Consider the following 19,288-nt stretch of genomic DNA (forward strand, 5'->3'; position numbering starts at 1 on the left):
CCTTCTTTGTTCTCGATTCTTTTGTCTTTCAACTTCTAGAAGCTTCTTAGTATGGGTGGTGAGTCACCTACTTCGAACACAAAAGAAAGGTGGTAACCCTGAGGGCAAAAGTAAGAAAGGATAAGCTACTTTTGGCTGGGACGTCGAAGGAAGAAGACGCAGTGTAGGGTTCTCCAGACTGTTTTAGCATCAGTTGGAGAGACATTAGTCAAGCTAAGACTGAATATTTTGATCTCAAGACTTCTGGAAAGTTATAGGAAAGTTTTTGATTGAAGATATTTACGTCATTTTTTCTCAACCCTCAAGAAAGAAATATTTCGGCCACCACCACCACCAGAGTGTTCACCAATTTTGGGTACCCTTCTTGTCTCATTCTATCGATATACTCATCCTATTCTCTATCCTTTTCCTTCTTCTCTTTTTATTTGTTAGCATAAGTAGTTTTTAGTTTTTAGATATAAGACTTCTTTGTACCGCGGTAGATTTATATTGATCGTTTATCTTTATTTTTTTGTCGCGGGAATCGCGTCAACGAGTTCTGTCTGGGTTTAGTGTTAATTGATCGTACAAGAGTACGAACGGACTACGAGGAGCATCGGAATCTATAAGAATCCTGATTATTGTACAGACCACGGGTGTAAATAAAAAACGTTTTTATTGTATTTCTTGGTATCTCTTTGTTAGATCATAAATCACCACGTGCGTGTTTTAACACTATAAATAATTCAATTTAAAATATAACTAAGTTCATGCGCCTCCTATAAGTTTTTAAGGGCATATTTCCAAGCCGAAGGAAGACCCTCCGCGTCCCTTGCATTAATACATTTATCTTTTAACTTACTTCTGTAAATTTACATTTTTTCCGCTGTTCTCGCCATAGTTGGGGAATGTACCTGTTTTAAGATTTTCGCCTCATTCCACCGTACCACAGATCCTTCAGCTTGCCCCATCTGGGCTAGTACTGTTGTATTGGACCCTTTTCTAATATCATACTTATGTTCCTTTATCCTTATTTCTAAGTTTCTAGTAGTAACCCCCACGTACTCTTTATTAATACCTAACAACTTATTCTCGTAGGGGATCTTATACACACCTGCCTTATCTTCTTTTTTAACTAATCCTTTATCGTTTCTAAGTATTTTATACAAATTCGGAGCCCTTTTTAAGATCACCCTTGCATCCTTCATGCTTGCTATTTCTTTCATAATCCCTCCTAGATATTTATTGAATGTAAATTTCATGTACCTATAAGGCCCTTGTCTAGTGTCTTTATCACTGCTGGTCTCAAATTTTCTAATAATTCCCTCTATGACTTTCCTCTTATACCCTAATCTTCCTGCTATCCGTATAATTCTTTCTATCTCCGTAAGTCGGTCTATCACATTTTCACAGTATATAAAGGCCCTTCTAATCAAAGCTCTAAATGCCGCTAACTTATATTTATAAGGGTCATAAGAGCTAGCAGGAATATAAAGTGGGCTATGTGTAGGTTTAATGAATACGCCAGTGGATATATGCCCTTTGCTAAATACGATGTTAATGTCTAAGAAATGCAACATCCTAGAGCTTTTTTGCTCAAGCTTCAGGTTAAGGCCTTCTTCGTTTTCGTTAATTCTATCCACAAAGTTAGCAATTACCCGATTGTTCTTCCATATTATGAAAATGTCATCCACATATCTCTTGTAGTATACTATGTCACTTTCGAAGCCGCGCAGCACTTTTAATTCTACTTTTCTAACAACAAGTTCGCAAAGGAGCCCTGAAATCGGGCTTCCCATTGGTACTCCCCTTTTTTGCTTGAATGTTTGGTCTTCGTAAACGAAGAAGGATACGCAACATACTAGGTTGTCTTCATATTGTACGATGGGTCTTCCTTCGGCTTGGAAATATGCCCTTAAAAACTTATAGGAGGCGCATGAACTTAGTTATATTTTAAATTGAATTATTTATAGTTAGGATAGGTAATATTGATATTATGTTCGTTTTTTATTATTATTTTTGTTTTTCTAGTTTCTCACTATATGTTTATTTATTTATCTGTTAATTAGTTCCATTTTTAAAAAAAATGTTTAGTTTGAATTTTGTATTCTATGTATGGAACGTAAGCGTTCCAATTTTTGTATTTCGACCTGATGATGGCCTATAGATGAGGCCGAAAACGTTCGTTAAATTAAAAATTTCTCAGCAAACATTAAGGTGTTGATTTAAGTTTTTTATTTAATTCTGCTGGGTACGGGTATGAATCGTCATAAATATTTCTTATATATTTTGATTTTTTAACCAAATGTTCGAAACATTTTAAATTTGAATTTCTTTTTGCATTTCAATTGCTTCATTCAATTATAGAATGATTGTAAGCATTCCAGAAAATTTATCAAATTAAAAACAGTTTGTTTGATTTTCGGCAATTGTCATCATTCTCAGCGGTAGGTGTTAAATAACAATTACTATGGTTGTTGAAATATTGAATGTAAATAGGGTTTGCTTGCAAAATCCATGTGAGCGAAGCTGCAGGTAACAGCTAGTAAACAATAAAAATAACATAAAAATAAGGTTGCAATAAGGAAAAATACAGGATGACCACACAGTATTGATGCATATTATGTGCTTTGTATATACAAGGCGCAAATGAGAACAGGTTGCATTAATCATAGGGATGCAGACACATTATCCACTGCGTGGAAATTTTTTTACAATAATACGTGTTAATACTGTGTGGTCATCCTGTATTTTTATTATTGCAGCCTTATTTTTATGTTATTTTTATTTTATTTTTATTGTTTATAAGTAATCCTCATACGCATTTTCATTTATTTTGTATTTATTCTACACATGCACAAATCCTGTTTGAATTTTCATATGTATTCCATACTTTCTATTAATACCCAACTCGTACCACCTTATATAAGCAGCCTTGTTTAATAGAATCTAACTAACGTTTTCGATCGTGTTTAACGACCTTCTTCGTGTCGACTTAGGTTAGAACATCAAAAAAAATCGAACATAAGAACGTTTAGCAGTAATGACCGCTCGTTTGGAACGTTTTAAGAAACGAGCGGTCGTTACTGCTAAACGTTCTTATGTTCAATTTTTTTTCGATGTTCTAACCTGAAGAAGGTCGTTAAACACGATCGAAAACATTAGATAGATTCTATTAAACAAGGCTGCTTATATAAGGTGGTACGAGTTGGGTATTGATAAGTCATGCAGTCAAAGATGAGCTATACTTTCTATTTTAATGTTCTTTTTTTAATATTCAATTAATTGATGATGACCATTAAAAATGGTTGAAAACGTTTTTATGTTATTAAATATTTATTGCTGGATAGATAAAGGTGGAATTTATTTTAGTTAATACTAAAAGCAATAAGAAATTAACATAAAAGACTAATCAGCATAAAGATAAAAGCATTAAGATGAAAGCAATGGAATTGTTCGGCTAGACATGCGGGGTAATATCTTGTCTTGTAGAAGCTAGTTGGACATGAGCTTCTAGCCTATATCGCCCCGTGGTAAAGTGTGATGTAATTGTCATGTAATAGTAGTTGTATGTGATTATGATGGTCATATCGAGGGGAATAATGCCTTCCGGGAAATCCGTTTAAGGCTAATTGGCCCCTATTCAGGAGTTACAGACATGGAGAAAACTTGGAAAACTTCACGTGGCCAGCCTGCCCTAATGAAGCACAAACCCACGACTGAACTCCCAGTGTTCAGGGAACGGAACCATTGACCAGTAGTGGGCCATCATGGGGTAATATTCACACAACAAGAAATAATGCCACACTGTGCCGGAAAATGCCTGGGTCGCCCTTTGTTTTTGCAAAATTAGCAGCAAGGTTACTCGAGCATGCCGACGAAATCTGAGGCAATCGACGAAACCGAGACAAATTTTTTACGAAAAAAAATCGACAAAAACTGAAACTGACGAAAACAGAGGTGTTACTGTAATTGATTTGACTTCCAATGTTGGGGAGACGAGTTACTAGAATGGGAGATTAATGCCATAAAAAAAGATTGCTAGGCCTTTTCTAAGAAAAATGGGATAAGTGCATTTGTTGACTAATGGGCATAAAGACCACCCAGGCTTGTGTAGTTTAATCTCAAAGAAGTACAAGCAAGTCACATTTGTAAAAGGATGTAGAGAGCTGGTGATAATGGAAGTAAGATCAGAACATGGAATATTTTTCTAGCTTTCCTTAAGACTGTAGGAGTGGGTTCAGTGTGCATTCTGGATAATAGATCCAGATTATGCCAAAAAGTGTGTTGCTTTAGTTGAGAAGTCGGCATTGGAGCATAGGACAAAACTTTTAGTCTTTTTCAAAATTAATTGTATCGAGTTTTTGTTGTGGAGGAACTGCTTCATCAATCTACAATTTTTGTTAACAATCAGAGTTTTATATCTGATTGAAGAATAAAGTTCAGATATAGCTGCTATTTCCAAACTGGGTTGCAGGTACTGACAACTTTTTGCCACTGCCATGATGGGATGAATTAACTGGGCTATGGATGCTTTTATTTATAGAATGTACTTGGGACCATATTCTAAAATGCAATGAATATTGTCCAGGACTGTGACATTAGAGTAACTCTGGTACTATATCTTGTGAGGATGATTTGAGTTGTGGCTTGAAGACTGCAGGAGCTAGAGAAATTTTTTGTTTATTTTTTTGTTACAAGTGATTGTTTATACAAGATGGCTTGAATTTTAATTGGTTGATTATACAAACACATTGGATTGCATGATGATAGTCTCCTCTCCAGCTTGCAAATATTTGCAATGAAAAAACTAAGGTTGGATATTTTTTGATCATATCTTGTATTTTGCTTGTGCTTTTGTTCTACCTTGCCCATTTAGCCTTCACCACAAGTTGTGATTCCATGTGTTTGTATAATTTTGTATATTTTTTGTTTGCCTGAGGATGACATTTTGAAATGTTGAAAGTACTTGAATGTATTTAATTTGTGAATAATCTAACAATCTTAATCTTTGCTGCTGTTATTTTTTGCTCAAGTAATGCTAGGCTCATCTGCTGGTTTACAATAAATACAGTAAAGTTTCAGAAACTTGACTCTTGATAACTTATCATTCAATAAAACTCATTGCATTATCCAAAACAAAATAAAAAGTGTAATCCAATTTTTAACTTTAGAACTTAACACCTGGATCAAATAAGTTATCATTCTTGATTGGTGACACCGAATAGTAGCATCAAGTCCATGTATCAATGAAGAATATAACTCTTTATCTAAGGTGCGACTGCAAATTTCCATGATGCAAATGTCACTAACTCAAAAGTACAAGTATTTTTTAAAATTAAATTTTAACTACAAACAAGTAAAATGGCAATGCCATATTTGGGACAAGACCGTGTCTCGGAAACTCACTACTAAGCGGGATCACTTCGACGCTAACGACAGGTCTCGTTCCGATTCTCCAATCGTCTTTGGTATCACTGGTTTTGAGTGCAATCGTTCAATCTTCGCCGGCCACAGCCACGACCACGAGGTCTTCCACGATGCATTTTCAATGAAATTAACCTATCCAATGTTCAAATTTCTCTCCATTGCATGACACTCCAGGTCGAATTTTTGTCAATGCAAAAATTTCTTGTTTTTGAAAAATAATAATAGTGACTATTGTATCGTCCAAAATTATTCTTTTAATTTTGCACAAAGGAAATATATATATATATTCATAAATGTAAAAAAAGTAAGAAGAAAACAAATTACATTTTGGAAGTTAGTTTTAATATAAAATTATAACTGCGCGCCATCTAGTTTCAAAAACATTCCAATGCCGAAACGAGATATCTCCGGTCGATCGGTCGAGGTTAGCACGTGGCAACCAGAAATATGTGGGGAATAACACGGGACAGGTAAATGGGTTTTTTTCAAAGATTCGTTTGTCAAAATTTGATTTAGCAACATTCGCTTTTTGAACTTCCCAAAGCACGTGTTTGTCAAAATTCGATTTCACAATACGATATTCATATTTCCAACTTTTCAATGAGCAATGCATGTGCAAATCTTGCACTACTGCCTGTTTGTAGTGTGTCGCCATTTTGTATTTTTTTTTTGACTTCGTTTTCGACCCGACTATCTACAAGTGTGGTGTTTTTTTTTTTTTTTTTTTTTTTTTATGAGCACATGATACGGGTACTTAATACTCTGCAGGACTTTCTCATTTTAGTAATTCAAAAAACATTAAAAATAGCAGATATTTACACAGTTATGGCTTCACTTCTTAAGTTTAAGCTTGCATCTATTCTTGGGCGTTGAAGTTCTCAGAAACAGATAACTTATCAAATTTTACAATGTGCTAATCTACTATTTGAAAACATCTACATTTCTTATTTTTCAATTTGGGAAAGTTATTGTCTGAAATTATAAATTATTAGATAAAATTGTGTATCAAAATTGCACTGAAAGTAGGCCTAGTGCTTAAAAGTAAGCTTATCTTTTTTAGAAAAGAGTTATTTATAGAAATATTTTGCATATCTGATTTTATATTTTATATTTATTAAAAATACAACATCATGAAACTAAAAAGCTGACACAATTTATCAAATATGGTAAGTGGATCATAAAAATGAATAAAGTTTGAACACACACTTGATGCCAAATTATGTAAATAACACATTAAACAACTGTCTTTCTGTGTTAATAGTTTTTGTATAAACATAAAATAGTCACAAATACTTTGATGATAAATCACAAAAATATAATTAAGTACAAAAATAATTGACTGTGAAAATATAAATGAATTTCTTTATTAACTTTTTCTATGTCTTTTCAAACTATTTGAGCATTCATATTTATAACTCTTTATATTACTGTGGAATTATTTATATTGTAATTTATTGAAACAAAGGTAAAAAGTAGTCATTTTTAAGGTAAATTTAAATGTGTAGTTATTGAAACTATAAAATTACTGTAGAAAAGTTGATACTGATCTAACAAAAATATAGATGAAAATTTTGATTTTAAAATGTAATATATTTTTCAGCAATATACTTCTATTTTAATGGTTTAAGTAAACAAAATGCCAAAAATATTATAATGCAATAGAAAATTGTTCAAAATTGAAATTTTTACGAATTAAATAAATTATTCTTCCCGACGTAGAGTGTCATGTTTCTTGTAAAACCTGCTATGGTGCTGGCATTGATGAATGTGTATCTTGTCCTGAAAATGTAAAACTTTCCTTTGGAAGTTGTTCTTCAAAATGTACACCAGGAAAATATCTTGACTCAGATGGAAACTGTAAAGGTAAGATGGTTATTATTGTTTTGGTAATTATTATTATTAAGATGGTTATTATTATAGTTACAATTTTTTTAAAATAAAATACTTAAAACAGAATCTCTAAATATTCTAAAATTAAAAAATAATATAAATAAAAGTGCATAAAATTAACATTTTATTTTGGTAAGAAAATTATGACTCGTAATATCATAATCATTGCAGTTTCTCAGTCCATAAGCTTGTTTAACATACATAAATTAATTAATTTCAAATCTTTTCAAAGTATATTTACTACTGTAGCAAGAACACAACAGCACTTTAAACACAATTAGACTGTTACAAAAGATTGAAAAACTACATATGTTAGGGGTATATTGCATATAAACGAAAATGCAAACTTTTAAAAGTAATAATTTTTAATATCTGAATAAGAATTCAATTTTTTAATATTAATAAATTGGACCATAATAATAAATCTGAAAAATAAACATTGGCACAGAAAAAGACTTCAAATTCTACTTTGTGTCTTAAAATCATTGCACATATATTAATTTGGCTGAACATTAGAATATTTTTAAGCAGTATGAGTTAATAAGGGAAATGAAATCAGGGGAGGGTGTGAGGTCTTCAAGTTATGTGGTAGTTAAGCATGTCCTCGTAAATATCGAGTTTGTTAGAATTGGTTCGGTTTATTTGGTTATGGCAACGTAACGCCGAGCAATCTTCCAAGGAGGCTGCATCCCAGAAAGACTTTTATGTAAAGCTGGCCCTAATTTAGGTGTTACTAACGTGAAGAAAACCCAGAAAACTCCACGTGGCCAGTTTGTTGACCAGTCCATGTGGTTATTTTTACAAATAAAATACCTATCTAGAAAATTCATGTAAGTTTTTGATATAAGTGGTTTACAATGAAGAATGTTTTAAGTATAATTTAAATCAAATCTTTTCTTATCAAGTTATAAGTATTGAAAAGTTCACTAATAATTTTACAGAAAATGACTGGTTGATATATAATATATATATATTAAGTTGAATAAATGTGATAAATATGAAGAGAATATTTAATGAACAACTCGTATATCAACACTTCTTACTTTCCACTCATATTTTTTTAATTAAACAAATGTTTCCAGTTTTGGCTTTTATACTTCAATACTTAATGATTTTAAAAGGTTTTTCTTTTTAAAGTAATGAGTACATAGAGTGATAATTCAATAACAACAACAAACTCTAATAAATTAAAAGATATATTTTATTTGTTCTAATAACAATGGACTTCATTTTGCAACTAGAAACAAAAATGATGATATTTAGTTCAAGGAATCAAAATGCAATTCATTCTATGACATTTTTGTAAGATATTTCTTATCTCATTGTAAAATAGGACATTTAACAAACAGATTTTAACATAGAACATATTAATAAATTTGAATAATATCTAAAAAAAAAGTTTTCAAAAATATTTTGATTTTGTTTTACTTCAATAAAGTTTGTTTAAAAATCAAAATATTCCAATTATAATAAATTAATAAATTAGTAATGTAATAAAGTAATAATCATATAACAACACTGTACATAAATAAAACTTGCTACAATTAATCAACTTGAATTGGTAAGAATTAATCTTCAAATTACACATTTCTGTCTAGGCCTTTTATACTGATTGACTGATGTCAAGCATCGCACCTTTGGGTCTAAATATGTCCTTTTATCCTTTTTATTCAAAATTGAAGAACTTATTTCCAAAGTGATGTATCTCCAGAAAATAAAAATTTCCAAAAATCGAAAATTTTAAATACTCGCTTTAAATGTTAAGATAAAACCATAATTATTGGTACAGAGCTTTATTTTTATATTCTGAATATAGGTTTAACAGTGAAAAAATCCCGAGGCAAAGGAATGGTAGCCATGGTACTTCGAACCATGGATTTAAACCTGCAAATTGGTAAACTTATGCTATGCAGAAAATGTAACAATCCTGACTGATCCGAATCAGCCTACCAGATATGGTAAAAATACTCACTCTTTAATAGACTATGGTCTAACAAATGATACTGAGTCTGAATTTTTTATACACTAAGATTTGATTTCTGACCATTTACCTATCATTGTCTTTACTTTTCTTTTTCATATCAAGGCCTTTCTCAGGAGTAAAGTAACTTTACTGCAAAATCAACAACTTTTCTATTCACTTTTTATGAAATGCCTTATCATGTTTTTCCTGCAATTATTTATTTTTATACTCAAAGTTTGACAATTGATCAATTAGCTGACTACGTATACACTATTTTACTGGTTTTTATTGACAAATATCTCCCAAAGTGAGAATATGTAAAAGAATAAAAAAACAGAATAAACAGGAAAGTATTCCTAAGGAAATTTATATCAGATCACATGTTAAGAATAGAAATTGGATAACCCCTGAAGATTGAAACAAGTACTTAGAGAATATAAATAACTTGAATAAACAAATTAGGAAGAACATTTGGATTGAGCAGATGAACTATTATAGTCTTTTGTTTTCTAACGTTGACTTCCTTTCTGATTTCTGGAAAAGAATTAAAATGGCCCTAATTTAGGTGTTACTAACCAAGAATTAAACACAACTCTGAAGTAACCAAGACAAAGAATAAAGTTAAAATAAATCAATTAAACTATAATGGGAAAACAACTGGTGATGAGCACACAATTTGTAATATCTTTGCCGATTACTACAGATCCATGAATAGTTTCACACCAGATGTTGGCAAAAGTGTCAACTTAAAGCAACATATTGTAAATGCTGGTATTTCCAATACTTTCTTTTTGAAATTCTAAAATATGTAGCAGATATCTTAGCTCGACCATTGTCGTACCCGATAAACAAATAAACAAAACTCGAAAACCTTTTAAAATGCAGTCTATTTTATTTACCTACCGAACGTTTTCGGTCAATTAACTGACCTTCTTCGGGATCGAACAAAAAATTTAATTTGCCAAACAGAAATTCTAGAACGTTTTTTAAAAACCTAAAATCTTTGCCGATTCGATTACGCAAATCCATTTGATCCTTTATACTTGCAAAGCCACCGCTTTCCATGCTGGTGTGATTTTATACGATTCCCGAAAATTTATAGTTTGCCCTTTTTCACTGTACTTATAAAAACGGTCTAAAATTTCCATTTGGCAAAGAATTTTCCGTTTGACAAATTAAATTTTTCGTTCGATCCTGAAGGTCAGTTAATTTGACCGAAAACATTTGGTACGTAAACAAAATAGACTGCATTTTAAAGGTTTTTGAGGTTTTTGATGTATTATAGTAGTGCAGTTAGAGATATAGTGATAAACAAGTTGTTTGAAAATGGTATTTTTCCAGAAAAGTTATATAAGGACTTATCCTTATCTAACAGCAAAACTAAGTTTTGATTTAACTTTTCTGGAAAAATACCATTTTTAAACAATGTGGATCTAAGTGTGATGTAGAAAACTAACATCCAATCATAATAGTATCTATTCTGGCAACAATTTTTGAGAAAATTTTCTGTAAAAGATTTTCTACTTTTTATAAATAAATTTCAGATTATTCACAGTAAGTAATATGCATACAAACAGGGATATTCGACGGGAGATGCTTTGTTGCATTCGAAACAATTAATCGTGTTGAAACTGGATAAATCAAATATAGTAGTTTTTCTTTGTAGACCTCTCAAAAGCATTTGATAGCTTGAATCTGGAACTTTTAGAATTAAAATTGCAAACTGTTAGTTAAGAGGAATTTCTTTAAGATGGTTAAAATCATATTTGTTAAACAGAACTTACCACATTATAAATGGACAGGCTATCTCCAGTTTGTTTAAACCAAACAAGGGCTTTCCTCAAGGTTCAATTGTAGGTCCTCTGCTTTTTAATATACATATCAATGATCTTTTCAACCATATATCAAAAGACAACATAATCATGTATGCTGATGATATAGTGATAACTTCTTCTCATACGAATGCTGTAATTCTTCAAGAGAGTTCAAATAACATCCTAAAAACATTAAATGGTTATATGGAAAAAATAGGCTGGCAATTAATAAAAACAAGATGAAATTTCTGTTTTGCCAATAGAAACAAAAAAGTTAATCTTGACCATCTAAAAATTGAAATAACTGAAAATAACATAGAAAGAGTAAGTGCTATAAAGTTTTTAGGGATAACATTTGATGATAATCTGTGCTGGAATAGACAAATAGATGATATTGCTTTATCCTTGGCAAAGTATATTGGAATAAATGAAAAAAATTCAAAACTTTTTAAGTATATTACAGTTAAAGCAGGTATATCATATATGTATGGATTCCAAACTAAGATACGGAATTATAGTCTGGGGAACTGCATTTTTATATGCTATTAACAAATTCGGGTAGTATAAAATTGCTTTATTTGTTCAGTTCGTAATCTACATTTCAGAGAATTGGTGTGGAACTCTACTGCACTGAAAATATTGATAGAATATGTGAAATCTACATGAAACAAGTCCTGTTGGGAGTTATAAATTTATAAAGGGTAAAAAGGAAAACAGCTATATCGGAAACGAAATAGGTGAACGTCGAAATGTTTCGACACGGGATACTTGCAAGACCTATGGATATAATAGCGAGGTTGAGGCCGAAGTTTTCGACGTGAAAACGTGTATATTGGATGTTCGGTGCCACTTTCTCGTAAGCCTAGAAGTTTGACAACAGTATTTGGAATGTCGAGCATGATTCCACTGACTTTCCAAATGCCATTGTCAAACTTCTAGGCTTACGGGAAAGTGGCACTGAACGTTTGATGTATACATTTTCGTGTTGAAAACTTTGGCTTCAACCTCTCTATTTTTCCAATTGTTACACTTATGGTGGGAAAATTTGCACCGATTTTCCAAGTGATTTCCTATTGGAATAGTTTGAGTATTGATCTAAGAAAGATATTAAGTTACAAAATCTACAAAAAACTATGTAAAAGATTTAAGTTATAGTGATTGTTATTAATCAATCTAAAAGGATCTACGAAAATAGTGTAAAATAATCAGCCTGCATTTTGGTTATTGCTTTAACTAACCCTCTTACTGTTTTGCTTTATTTGTTGGTTGTTTGTTTGAAGATACAGTGGAACGTTGCTTAACGAGCGTAATTCGTTCTAGAATCTTACTTGTAATGCGAAACACTTGCTAAGCGAAATGATTTTTTCCATATAAATTAATGTACAATACAATAATGTGTTCCATGCTAAAAAAAATACTCAAGTATTTTATATTTGTTAATTCAAATTTATAATGTTTATTCAAAGAAAATTATACAATAAACATTGTTAAGGAGCATGAATCTTTTCTTCTAGCATGGAATGAACCAACCTGGAATGAGAATTCGATTTGCAGAAAACAAAAAAAAAATCAGATAATATGTCTAATAAACACACCAAACGATATGCCAAATTCTTGGGTTATGTAAACGCTAAAATAAATATTAGAAATGAATTAATTTGACTAGAGGTAGGCAGTTATGTTTCCATCTCGTATTAAATTTAATAATTATAAATAATTAATTTTTAATTTAGAAGTTTCTGGAATTTAATTCAGAATTGGTCATTAAATTTAATACAAGATGGCAACATAACTGCCTACCTCTAGTCAAATTAATTTATTTTTAATATGAAATTATAGCCTTTTTATAGCCCAAGAACTTGGTATATTGTTTGATGTGTTTATTATATAATGGACTATGGTTGTTGGTCACAAGTGACAGTAAGATGCTAGCAGAATGAGTGCTAAACACAGACTGATGGAGCATGCGCACAATCTGGAACTTTCTCTTTCTTCGTCACTCGTTATGCGAAACGTCGCTTGTTAAGCGAGTCGTCGTTTTGCAATTTGTTTTGATCATTATGCAAAATACTCATTAAGCGAGGTTTCACTGTACTTGAAAAAGGCTTATTTGGTCACAGTGTCTTTTTGATTAAAAAAAAACCACTTTGGAACAAAATTGAAGCATCTGAACCGATAATGAAATAAAAACAACAGGTACGGTACATGGTCCAAAACTTTTAACATATAAAAACAAAAGAGAATATACAAAATAATATACAAAACAAAAATGAAAATCACATATCTTGTTCATATGATTGACAGTAATAATAAACAGTGTTTAAAAAAATATATTAATTCCAAAAGAAAGAAAATAAAAACCTAATTATTAATGAAAATCATATTGTAATTATTTTCTCACAGTACCTATTTAGAATTAATTAATCACTTTCTAAACAAGAAAACACTTTTTGTAAAATGTCATTGCAGTATGCCCATCACTTATTCCCAGTTTATTTAAAGTTTCTTCACATCATCTGTTTTTTTTCTGCTTAAATTTATTCCCCAATGGTAACAAATAAACTGATACTGATTCGTGACCATTTTTTACCTTTTTTTAACGTTGCATGTTTGCACATCCCCGATCTATCAAAATAGTGCTGTTTTCAACAAACATATTTAGAGTTTAATCAGACTACTTTCATTTCAAATACACTAAAATCCATTTTTATCTTAACGTGTAAATGAACTGTAAGTTTCCAATTACCAAGTTGCCAATCTTTATCAAGAACATATTGTACTTGTCTTACATGCTCAAAAGTTTTATTATAGTCTTGTAGATCTGTTGAATGGCCAAAGCTCACAGAATGGGGGGGTAAGGCGAATAAGGACTTTACAAAAAGAAAAAACAACTAATGTGGTGATTATCAATTTTAATAACAAATATGTTTAGGTCTACACATCTATCACGATAGTACTAAACAAAGTTGTAGTGTTATGACACTAGTATTTTTTTTGGTAAACTCCGTATCGGAATTTACTCTTTAGTCGCATACTAGTACTATTATGCTTAGTTTGTCACATGCCGGGTTTTACCGTTTTTGTTTCATCGTGATTGGACTATGTTCGTGACGTATAGCTCACGTGTATTTTCATTGGCGCAGTATATAAATTGTGGGAGCGCCATGCAAGAGTATCTTTTTCTTCTGGTGGATTGCTTCATAAGAAGAACTTCGATGGGCACTACGATAAGGAACAAGGAGGTAAGGAGGGAGAATTCTGATAGCGAGGTTTTGAGTGGTGAGCGACAGAAAAAGGAATCCATCGTCATCGAGACAAAAACATCGTGTGGACTCACGACAGTTATATTATATAACTTCTATAGAGACGATTATTACTGATCTATAGTTATTTTCTGTGGTGATTTCCTATAACCGTGAACGAGTCAAAAACAGGGCGAGGCAAAGGCAACAAGAACATTTATTAACTCACATACATCCGACTTGGATCTTACACAAAAAAAACGCCTCCTATCGTGAACAATTGACACACGGAAGTGTACATTGACCAGACAATAAACAAAAACTTAGCTTGTATATACGTAACTCGATCCCGAGTGGTTCTTTGACGGTCGGACACACAAAATAAGCGGATAGTGACTGACTAAAGTGCGGTTTACAATGACTAATATGATTAACCTTAACATTTTCTTATTTGGTGGAACTTTATTTTTTGCTGACAACCTTCGTCACCACGTGGCTGTGAACAAGGTTCTACATTCGTTGGGAGAATTACCAGCAATCGATCAGCGTATGTTCTGTCAGTGTAACTTTTGTAAATAGATTTAGTCATAATTTTAATATTTAGTATTAGACTTAGATTATCAATTGTACTCGGTTAACCCATCACCCAGCCGGTGGAGGAATTTGTTTGGTACTATCACGATGTGTAAACCTTATATATATATATATACAGTAGAGCGTCGATAAGTGGAACGCCGGTAAGTGGAATGGCCGGAAAGTGGAACGATTTTCAGTCGGACTGTGTCATGCTGAATCGAATGTTTTTGATACTAAATTTACTTCTAAAGTATAATTTTCATGTTTTTTATATTCTTTAATATATTTATTTTGTTTGTACAAAATGCAGAAATAATTTTTAACGATACGATAGCCTCGATGATTATTATAAAAATTTTCGTTAGGCTTAAAATCGACGAAAATTCAACACGAAGCGACACGCAATGGAGAAAAATTCATCAGGAAGCGATACGCAACGGAGAAAAATTTGAACATCGGACAGGTTAATGTATTTTTTCGTACAAAGTCGGAAACTGGAACAAATCATTAACTGGAAGGACCCCAGTCCCCAATTGGTTCCACTTATCGACGCTCTACTGTATATATATATAATGTTATTAAATTTAATAATCACCATATTTGTCTTTTTTTTTGTTTTTTTTTTTGAAAAATCCTTATTGGTCTTATTCTCTATATTCTGTGAGCTTCGGCCATTCAACAGATATGCAAATTTCTCCACAGGTTGGATGATGGGTTGACTGAGTACACTTAACAATCTAAGCCCAATACTAAATATTAAAATTATGACTAAATATATTTACAAGGTTTACATGGATGGAACATGCGGTTGATGACGATTCTCCCAACGAGTGTAGAACCTTATTCTCGGCCACATGGTGACAAAAGTTGTGAGTAGGAAATAAAGGATAAAATTCCACCAAATAAGAAAATAACTATATATCAGCAATAATCGTCTCTAAAAGATTATATATAACATAACAGTCGTGAGTCCACACAATGTTCTTGTCTCGATGACGATGGATTCTTTTTTCTGTTAACTCGCCACTGAGAACCTCACTATTCGGAATTCTCCCTCCTTACCTCCTTGTTCCTCCTCGTAGTAACTGTTAAAGTTCTCCCCATGAAGACCAATCCAAAAGAAGAAAAGACAGTTCTAGCATGGCGCTCCCACAATTTATACACCGTGTTAATAGAAAGACATGTGAGCTATACGTAACAAACATAGTCCAATCACGACAAAATGATTAACGGTAAAACTCGGCTCGTGACAACTGGAAATAAGTATAATAATACAAGTACACGACTATAGGGTTGTGGTAGTTGGTTATATTAATGTATATTTTTGTAATTAATAATTCTATAAATTTAAGTTAGGCTTAAGATTTCTATTGTTTCCCTTTCTTGTTGACTAAAAAGACTTCCTTTTTAATTACTTTACTATCTAATTGCTTTACTACCTGGTGGGGAGTGATGCCTCCGACACGAAAAACAACATTGTTAAAAACAAAGTAATAAAAGAGAGGAGAAGAAAAAGGGGCAGAAGGGATCTCGGCTCTCGACGAGAAAGGTCGAGGAGAACGGGCTCTGAAGCGGAACGACGGAAGATAGGGGTCGAGGCGGAGAAGCCATCTAGTCTGTTAAAGTAGGCAAAGAACTTCTTACTGATCTGCCAGATTTGTTGGACTGATTCGGCAGTAGAATATTGACAAAGTTAACACTTTGTAAAAGACTTTATTACAAATTGCCTCGGCACCGCAGTGCATTACCGAGGTGAGGTACAGAGAATATTTACATTTTAACATTTTTACTATATACAATATAAACACAAAGATAATAGTCTATAAAAGCTCGCGTGTAGGTTACAACTGCAGAGATGACATTGAAAGTATACAAATCAGACCATATATCCCATAGATTACGGAATAAGGTTTAAAATATATACACTTTAGAAATACAAATCAACAAAGTTATTCGTTTTTGAATATAATACAGTTTAATATTTGAGAGCATATGCTTGTCAGACCAAAGTATATAAATAAACATAGCCAATATAATATTTAACAACAAAGTTGCTCACATTAAGAATATAGCATCAGAACAGAGTAATTCTCTTGGAGATTACAGTAACAAAACAACACTATCCATTATATTCCTATCTGACCATCGTTCTTTTAAAATACATATTAACAAGTTTGTTAAAAGCTTGATTTATGTTTTTATCGTTGATAAGTACATTTAAATTGCATGGCCAGTTGGTATGAGCAGGCAACATGGTAATAATGTGATGACGCATGTCCTCGAGCATGGGGCACCAAAATAGGTAGTGCTCCACACCATCAGGAACATTGCACAAAAAGCAGTTTTGGTTTGAAGACTTGTTAAATCTGTAAAGGTAGTTCTGGAACCTTCCATGCGCTGTGTAGAACTGGGTGACATTATGTTGGATGAGATGTCCAGCAGTAGTAGAAACTTTGGGAAAGAAGTTTCTTGTTATTTTATTCTGAGTGTCCCAGATCTGCTGCCACTTGATAAGTGCACTTTCTTTGAGTCGACTAATTATGAAGCTTTGAGGGATTGCAGTGTAGCTTGGATTACAATTCATATTTGAAGCACATCGAGCCAGCTCATCCGCTCGCTCATTCCCGCAGACTCCAATGTGTCCTCTTACCCAAACGATTGCAAAACTGTTGACATTCTTTGATATTTCTTTGAGGATTTGATTTACAATTGGGTGGCGCCAATTGTAGTTACATATGGATTGCGCAGAGGAATTGGAGTCAGTAAAGAGATTAATTTTCATACCACCAAAGTTATCATTTCACCATCTTACGGCTGAGAGGATACCCCAAAGTTCCGCTTGGAACATGGAACAGAATCTTCCCAACTTATATGAGGAGTGGTGAACTTCATTATTATCCTGATAGACAACGAAGGCGCTGCCTACCTGCTCTCCATCCTTCGATCTATCCGAGAAAATGGCCAGAGTTTGGTCTGCCCAGGGATGACTGGCAATAAAGGGCCAGTTCTCTGGTGCTTCACTGTACTTGCAGTGTAGAGTTTGCTCTATATTGTTATAGTTCTCATTGTTTATGAGGACATTCAAGCCATGTCTCATTTTCCATCGTTGCGAAACCATCTCGAGTTCCTGTGCAATTGGCAGTTTGCCTGCGATGACCTGCAGGGCTGCCGTGGAGGTTGTCGAGTACGCCCTACAAATCCTAAGGAGTGCTCTCCGCTGGGCGCTCTGTAGCTTCTGATGAATATGTACCTGGTTCTGGCCCTCGACCCAGACCGGGGCTGCGTATGAGATCATAGGAAGGAACACAGAATCATAGATCACACTCATAATTTGGGGAGAGAGCCCCCATTTCGTTTTCGCTACCTTTGTCATTTTATTGAATAGCAGATTAGTTTTATTACAAATGTTCTTGACATGAGGAAGCCAACTAAGCTTGTGGTGTAGCGAGATTCCCAAGTATTTTAATGTTGGTACTACCTTAACACTGGTGCCGCCCATTTTAATGGTCGGTACCCTTTTGTATAGATGTCGTGCCCTTGGTCTGGTAAAAATTATCCCTTTTGTCTTGCTTGGATTAAACTCAAGCCTGTTCCTCCTTCCCCAATTGAGGACCTTCTCCAGAATTCTGTTGGCCTTGTGTTCAAGTTCGGCCCTTGAATGTGCTGTTACCAGTATCATCGTGTCGTCGGCATAGGCCCCTGTCCAGACACCTCCAAAATTTTTATTTACAAAGCCATTGAACAACAAGTTCCACAATAGCGGGCCCAGCACGGAGCCCTGCGGGCACCCACGTGTGATATGCCGAGTATGGGAACGTGAGCTCACTTGTAGTGTGACGGTACGATCATGCAAGTAGTTCCTTATCATGTTGAATATATAATTTGGACACTGGCTCTTTTTAAGACACATCAATATTATAGGCCACCAGGCCGAGTTAAATGCGCCTGCTATATCCAGACTGAGCCCCATAATGTATGGGTGGGTGTTTTGCAGGGCTTTAATTTTATTAACCAGTGAGAAAATGGCATCCGTTGTACATGTCCCAGACCTAAATCCAAATTGCTGTACGTTTAAGTATTCTTCCTTCTCCAAATGCCAAACCATTCTATTCATTATTAGCCTTTCTAATGTTTTACCCAAAATGGGAAGTAGGGAGATATTCCGGTAATCTCCCGGAGAAGTGATATGGGCATCTTTGGTCTTGGGAATAAGTACCATCCTCGCTTTTTTCCAATCGGCAGGAAATATACAGAACTTTAGGCAGAAGTTGTATAGTGTTAGTAGGAGATTCGGACGGTTTTCCCAAATTTTCCGAACAATGACCGCAGTTATCCCATCCAGACCCGGAGCCTTACGTGTTGCCAGCCTATTGACAGCTGCCTCAATTTCCATA

General features: G+C 33.3%; 1 protein-coding gene across 5 annotated transcripts in view; it reads left to right on the plus strand.

Annotated features, from left to right (window-relative positions):
- The window catches only part of LOC136979441 (extracellular matrix organizing protein FRAS1-like), a 522,959-nt gene that overhangs the window by 145,256 nt on the left and 358,415 nt on the right, over positions 1 to 19,288 (plus strand). For all 5 annotated transcript variants that reach the window (XM_067275439.1, XM_067275436.1, XM_067275435.1 and 2 more), the window contains one exon: positions 7,129 to 7,272. In XM_067275439.1, coding sequence (XP_067131540.1) covers positions 7,129 to 7,272 — 144 coding nt within the window. The remainder of the gene's footprint in view (positions 1 to 7,128; positions 7,273 to 19,288) is intronic.

The sequence above is a fragment of the Centruroides vittatus genome, unplaced genomic scaffold (assembly GCF_030686945.1).
Source record: "Centruroides vittatus isolate TY-2023 unplaced genomic scaffold, ASM3068694v2 contig_620, whole genome shotgun sequence".
In the NCBI taxonomy this organism is placed as follows: Eukaryota; Metazoa; Arthropoda; class Arachnida; order Scorpiones; family Buthidae; genus Centruroides; species Centruroides vittatus.